Genomic DNA, 7,782 nt, shown 5'->3' with positions numbered 1-7,782 from the left:
CTGGTCTTGGATCTGAAGAGACTGAGTTGCCAAATCTTGTTAGGACAAACAAAAACAAGCTCAAAATAAACCTGAATATATCTGAATGTTTTATAAAGTATGGCAATTCGCAACTGCCCACGGCTACGTTTCCCAAAATATCGTAGAAAAAAATCGTACGATAATATTAGAATACATTCATTGATGTTAATTAATTAGAATGAATGAAAAAGGAAATTAAATTATATTTAAGTGGGAAATGTTCCAACGGCTTTGTAGGCTGAAAAATAGGGGGAAACATGTAAGTGACTCGCAAATAGCCATTTTTGGATCTTCTGATGCCAAATTTACATTTACATTTTTAATATAACTCCGATTGGATTCATCTGAAAGAAGGAAGTCATATACGCCTAGGATGGCTTGAGGGTGAGTAAATAATGGGCTAATTTTCATTTTTGGGTGAACTATCCCTTTAAGTTTTGGTGGTAACACTTTATTTTAAGGCCCAATTCTCACTTTTAACTAGTTGCATATTATGATGCACATTACTAGCATATTGGCTGTTTATTAGTACTTATAAAGCTCATATTCATGCCTTATTCTGCATGAACATATTGTAGATCCCTTAATCCTACCCCATACCTCAGTTTAACAAATATCTTAATAACTATTAATTAGCAGCAAATTATGAGTTTATTGAGGCAAAAGTCATAGTTAATAGTAGGAATTGTTTTGGTTACCTGGGCTTTCAACAGAGGGTCTTACAAGTTTTAAAGTTTTAGGAAACATACAGTATGTTAAAAAATACATAGACCTACCAATATGTTAAAAAACTGTTATGCAAGCTAAAATCCATCATCCACTTTAATAACTCTAAAGTGTATTATAAAGTGCATAATCCTTAAAGGTTTAGTTCACCCAAAAATGGAAATTCTGTCATTAATTACCCTCATGTCGTTCCAAACCCGTAAACCCATTGTTCATCTTCGGAACACAAATTAAGATATTTTTGATGAAATCCGAGAGCTTTCTGATCCTCAATAGACAGCAAGGGTCCTACCACGATCAAGGTCCAGAAAGAATAATTTAGTGCACAAAGAAAACAAAAATAACAACTTTATTCAACAATTCATCTCCTCCGCGTCACCCTGGCACCATTTTGGAGAGTACCACAACGTATGTTTGTTTTCTTTGCGCACAAAATGTATTCTCGTGGCTTCATAAAATTCCGATTGAACCACGGATGTCACATGGACTACTTTGCCGATGTTTTTGGTACCCTACCTTTCTGGGCCTTGGTCGTGTAAGGACCCTTGCTGTCTATGGGAGGATCAGAGAGCTCTCGGGAATTCATCAAAAATATCTTCATTTGTGTTCCGAAGATGAACGAAGGTCTTACAGGTTTGGAACGACACGAGGGTGAGCAATTAATGACAGAATTTTCATTTTTGGGTGATCTATCCCTTTAAATCATGTGTATTTTTTTACACTTTTGAATCCTACATTAATATAAACTGATATTAAATATATTAAACAGACTTAAAAATATTTATATGCACTATAGATTAATATTAAATGTATATATGAAATGAAAATGTTAAGAACGCCCCACAAGGATCAGTAATGCCCCCAATTTTATTGTATCTTGTGGGGACATTTTTTTGGTCCCCATAAGAAAAACAACGAATACTACTTTATGTAAAAATGCAGAACATTTTCTATAAGGGGGGGTTAGGGTTAGGGGATAGAATATACAGTTTGTACAGTATAAAAATCGTTATGTCTCTGGAAAGTCCCCCATAAAACACGGAAACCCCACGTGTGTTTGTGTCTGGAGGAAGGAAAAGTGCAGTGATCTCTCCATAATAAGGGAGGATGACGTCGACACAGTCTCTAAAGCTGGGAGTTGAAAAGGTTGCAGAAGCAAGGGCTCCAAGAATAAAACTCGCAATGCTATAATGAGAGATGAAGACAAATGATAACTCGTTTCATATCCGCTCGACTGTCATTACGGAGATCTCAGAAAAAAATCCGTTCTGTGCTCATAAGGATAACAAAGTGACGCACAGAAAAGTTTAAAGAGCAGACTGGAAGAGAGAGAGAGAGAGATTTTCATCTCATTGTCATTGCAGTCGCTACCGGAACGCATTCGTTCGCTGCCGTAGGTATGTGAACCACTGCTGGAAGAAACCGGTGTTCTGTGTGCTGTAATTCGGTTTTGAGATAAAAGTAGGCAGTTTTGAGAGTACATATTTGTTTGGAGTATTTGCAGTTGAAGAGACACCTGATACTGTCATTAAACTAATAGAGGGACAAAGGAACGATACAATTTGGAACGTCGAAGAATTAAAGTTTTTAAATGTTTCTCTGTGTTCTATTTCATATCTTTATCTTATACAGAATGATGTCGAGCAGCAAAACGACTCTTGCTTTCCTCATCTACGGGCTCCTCGTACAATGCAACGTGTTGAGTTACCCCAACATCAGGTACGGAAACTTACCATCCGTCTCACCTAACGCTCGGCAACGATTTGGATTTTGAGGATTTGGTTGTAGCGAAGTTGGACGATAAAACTCTGGCCTATAACGCTATTAAATTAATACATCGGTTTTAAGCGTTTTATTGACAAGTGTCCGATCACAAACATTTGAACAGATGTATTTTTTGTTGGCCGTATGTCTAAATAAGAAATAATAACAAACAAGTTAGTGTTCTATGAGCGTTCTTTGTTTCGCGTTGATTCGAACGATTTGAAAGAACGGCAAAAGTGTGAACGCGCTTTGATTAGAATGTGCAATTGATTTAATTTTATAACGCGATTTTATTATGATCGTCAATAACGTTAAGACATCTTACTCTGCATAATAGAGTGTAAAATACACAAAACTATGTATCACATGTTCCGAAGCAAGAACACAATTAGGACAAAACTTTAAAGCAATTTTACAGAAATGTCTACTATTTTGATGTTATAGGCTACAATACTATGTATTTAAAATATTTAGAGCACGTTTACTTCACAGTAATAGCCTGCGTTAATTACTTGCGAATGAAATTAGTTCATGTCTTGTTACAGAACTGCAGGATTTGACGAGGAGGGAAACTCATTAACGGATCTAACCTTTGACACTGACCAGATCTCTATTCGAAGCTCTCCTTCAGTTACTGAAGACGCATACACGTTTTACAGTCCTCCATCGAAAAGGTGATGGTTCTTTCTTCCAGATCTCCTATTATATTTATAGGCATTCCCCAAATGGGACCCGTTTGTTTATCGGTGTGATTCCTTTGGTTTCATGGTTCTGCTTGCTAAGACAAATCGAGACATTCGCTTGTTTAAGACGTTTGCACACACAAAAAAAGCGATTTGCGAAATGGCACAATCTTTTTGTCATTTTGTCACCCAGAATGGAAAGGCACGCTGACGGGATGTTTAACAAAGCCTACAGGAAAGCGCTCGGTCAGTTATCAGCGCGGAAATACCTGCATACACTGATGGCAAAACGCGTGGGGTAAGAACAGTAACGTTATTTATTTCTCTTCTTCGCTCTCTTATCAGTTAGCCTACTTCACTTCCAACTTTTGACCGTGCTATAAAAAAACGCTATATCAAATTTATATGTCCCGGTTTCAACATTTGTAAGACCTCTGGAAGAATACGGGGAAAATAAGGGTGCGTTCACACAGCAACGCGTTCTTGCTTTTAAAAACCGTTCGATGGAGCGCAACGGAATGCAGAACTCCCGCGAAGTTTTTCAAAAGTGAAACCTTTTTTTTTTTTCATACCAAAGTCTAATCTGAGTGGCTAAAAAAATAGCGGGCGAGACTGATCTGCCAAAATTTTCTGAAACATAGACCAAAATAAAGCATTCTGTGTGAATAGCCCTGTAACTTTCAACACAACTTATTATAATTTCTATAGGGCTATCCTAGAACGTATTTATATCCAAAATATTCCTAAATTAAACGAATTTTTAAGCGACAACTAGATTATTTGTGACTTTGTGACTTTTATTCTAAGCCGATCTTATGAATGTACCTTTCGGAGCGCAACGGAATGCAGAACTCCCGCGAAGTTTTTCAAAAGTGAAACCTTTTTTTTTTTTCATACCAAAGTCTAATCTGAGTGGCTAAAAAAATAGCGGGCGAGACTGATCTGCCAAAATTTTCTGAAACATAGACCAAAATAAAGCATTCTGTGTGAATAGCCCTGTAACTTTCAACACAACTTATTATAATTTCTATAGGGCTATCCTAGAACGTATTTATATCCAAAATATTCCTATATTAAACGAATTTTTAAGCGACAACTAGATGTGATTGTGATTGTGACTTTGTGACTTTTATTCTAACCCGATCTTATGAATGTACCTTTCAATAGCGTATTATTTATACGCAAAAAATGGCTTGCATAGGTTTAAGGGTGTGGGGTAAGGTGCGTATTATATGTAGGCCTATGCCAAAATGCGTATTATATGCACGTCAAACAAGTGCGTATCATATGCACGCAAAAGTCAGTTTCTGCTATAAATATTATGTGAAATACAAAAAAAAAAGTGCTATTTTCATAAGACCGGGCTGTTTTTTTCGCAGTCAGTGTCGACTGTTTCTGTAATATACTCGGTTCTAGAATGCTCTGTCCTTTTTCTCTAACGCAGGGGAGCAAGCATGATAGAGGACGACAATGAGCCGCTCTCAAAGCGCCACTCAGACGGGGTTTTCACGGACAGCTACAGTCACTACCGGAAGCAAATGGCCGTAAAGAAGTATCTGGCCGCGGTCCTTGGCAAAAGGTATAGACAGAGATATAGAAGCAAAGGACGGCGGCTCGCCTATTTGTAGCCTTTTTCAAATGCATCTATCATGTACATGTACAGCTTTTGGAGCAAGTTAGTCACTACTAAGACTACTATGAAGATGTGTCCTTAAGACATTAAGACAAATATTTTGATAATAATATTGTTTTTCTTTTGTACTGAAGCACCTGACAATGCAACAATCTTCCTTGTGGACCAGTCGTTTAGTTTTACCAATACTAACAATGCTATTTATTTATTTATTCATTTATTCATTCATGTTTGTTTCAATACCTTGTCTATTAAATACATAAGTCTGAATGTGATTAAATAAATAGTCTCAAAGACAATCACTACATTGAATGATACCTTCCTTTTCCTCCTGACATTAAGAAAGAAGTTTTTTTATTTACAACAGCCCTGAAGACTTAGATTTGCACCAGTTTCTGCAAGACGATGAGATTGTGGCATTTTTGTTCGATTTGCTGACAGTTGCCTCCTGAATTCCCGGTGAGTTTCTAAGGCTCAATGCCATAGTGCTTTTCTGAGGGGTCTCTCTCATCTCTTCCATGCTTTTACTCGCGTCAAGTTCTTCCCACTGTCATCTTTGGCTTAAATCTCACAAGCCATTAAACACGTTTTCTTTTCTTGCACAAACCTTTCCGAAAAAAAAAGCTCCTTGAGACCCGTTCACACCATGGACAATAACTATGACAAAAGCTGTAACTATAAAGGTTTATTAATTTCCAGTTCTGTGTGAATATGGAAGTCCAAATATTGTTGGAATCACTTTAAGAATGTTTTTTTTTTCAGCTGATGAACAATAAAAACTTTGACAGCCAATCAGAATCCACCTGACTTTGGCGAGCTTGAGCATTTAAAGCAGCAGACAACAAACCTATGAACTATTTTTAATGTGAACTGAACAGGCCTTTATTGTGTATATAAATGTTAATTAAATCTGCATCTTCAAACACTCTGATTCACACAGATGACTCTTTTTGAAACACTGTCCAGTACTTCCTGCTTTTCACTTATTGCATGCAATTGCTCCCCTTTGAAATCTCACAAGCAAGAAAAACTGAAATCCATCTATGAATGCATGTGTAATGTGTATTCGACTTGATTACAATGGTTCAGACATATAAATGTTTCTTTCTTTGTTCTTTTTTTCACAATTTTCTATCTTTCTCACATTGCCCACCTCTCACATCAGTGGCAAATGTCTGTTCTTTGTCTATGACCATAAAGCAGTTAATCAATGGAGACATGTGTCTCTGCATCTTAAAAGTTTTCTGTCACATCTGTGTGGTTATAAGTATCAGTAGGTCATTGTTAGATGAGTTGGGTGTGACACATAACAGATGTATTCTAATAATCCCTTTATGCATGCAAGACAAATAATATTGTGAAAGATAATAAAAGACAATATGTTTTGAGGTAAAACCAACTGTTAAAAGCATTCCTCCAAATTACATCACAGTTTTTGGCAGTGTTATATATGCTTAAGCTTGTTAGTGAGATGTACATGTTTGCATATGCATATTATAATGTGTTTGCATGTAAAAGGGCGAACATGTGAAATCAATCTGTGTTTAATTCTGCATTCTCCTGCAGGTGAGATTGTGGCATTTTTGTTCGATTTGCTGACAGTTGCCTCCTGAATTCCCGGTGAGTTTCTAAGGCTCAATGCCATAGTGCTTTTCTGAGGGGTCTCTCTCATCTCTTCCATGCTTTTACTCGCGTCAAGTTCTTCCCACTGTCATCTTTGGCTTAAATCTCACAAGCCATTAAACACGTTTTCTTTTCTTGCACAAACCTTTCCGAAAAAAAAAGCTCCTTGAGACCCGGTCACACCATGGACAATAACTATGACAAAAGCTGTAACTATAAAGGTTTATTAATTTCCAGTTCTATGTGAATATGGAAGTCCAAATATTGTTGGAATCACTTTAAGAATGTTTTTTTTTTTCAGCTGATGAACAATAAAAACTTTGACAGCCAATCAGAATCCACCTGACTTTGGCGAGCTTGAGCATTTAAAGCAGCAGACAACAAACCTATGAACTATTTTTAATGTGAACTGAACAGGCCTTTATTGTGTATATAAATGTTAATTAAATCTGCATCTTCAAACACTCTGATTCACACAGATGACTCTTTTTGAAACACTGTCCAGTACTTCCTGCTTTTCACTTATTGCATGCAATTGCTCCCCTTTGAAATCTCACAAGCAAGAAAAACTGAAATCCATCTATGAATGCATGTGTAATGTGTATTCGACTTGATTACAATGGTTCAGACATATAAATGTTTCTTTCTTTGTTCTTTTTTTCACAATTTTCTATCTTTCTCACATTGCCCACCTCTCACATCAGTGGCAAATGTCTGTTCTTTGTCTATGACCATAAAGCAGTTAATCAATGGAGACATGTGTCTCTGCAGCTTAAAAGTTTTCTGTCACATCTGTGTGGTTATAAGTATCAGTAGGTCATTGTTAGATGAGTTGGGTGTGACACATAACAGATGTATTCTAATAATCCCTTTATGCATGCAAGACAAATAATATTGTGAAAGATAATAAAAGACAATATGTTTTGAGGTAAAACCAACTGTTAAAAGCATTCCTCCAAATTACATCACAGTTTTTGGCAGTGTTATATATGCTTAAGCTTGTTAGTGAGATGTACATGTTTGCATATGCATATTATAATGTGTTTGCATGTAAAAGGGCGAACATGTGAAATCAATCTGTGTTTAATTCTGCATTCTCCTGCAGGCTTTGTGACACAGGAGGCAGCGAGCGGCTTGGGTGCCTTTGCTTCATCTTTAAAATGGCCACCAATTTCAGATGGCACATTAGTGGCCCTCCAAATGCTGTAATCACCTGCTCACACATCTCCTATTTCTCACATAACATACCTTGTTCAAATGCCACCTGGCTTTCTGGTTATTCGATTTAACTTCTCTATGCATAGTGTGCTGTAGCATTTATTAAACAATCTC

General features: G+C 36.8%; 1 protein-coding gene across 1 annotated transcript; it reads left to right on the top strand.

The window, feature by feature from the left end:
• The first annotated feature begins 1,983 nt into the window (after nt 1-1,983).
• Nucleotides 1,984-4,822, top strand: LOC107691832 (glucagon family neuropeptides-like). Its single transcript, XM_016490645.1, has 5 exons — nt 1,984-2,144; nt 2,380-2,466; nt 3,057-3,185; nt 3,388-3,492; nt 4,639-4,822. Exons 2-5 carry the CDS (start codon nt 2,381-2,383, stop codon nt 4,820-4,822), a joined length of 504 nt encoding a protein of 167 aa, XP_016346131.1. The 5' UTR covers nt 1,984-2,144; nt 2,380.
• The last annotated feature ends 2,960 nt before the right edge of the window (nt 4,823-7,782 follow it).

This window comes from Sinocyclocheilus anshuiensis, unplaced genomic scaffold (genome assembly GCF_001515605.1).
Source record: "Sinocyclocheilus anshuiensis isolate Anshui unplaced genomic scaffold, SAMN03320099.WGS_v1.1 scaffold206, whole genome shotgun sequence".
In the NCBI taxonomy this organism is placed as follows: domain Eukaryota; kingdom Metazoa; phylum Chordata; class Actinopteri; order Cypriniformes; family Cyprinidae; genus Sinocyclocheilus; species Sinocyclocheilus anshuiensis.
This window is presented reverse-complemented; position numbering and strand designations above follow the sequence as displayed.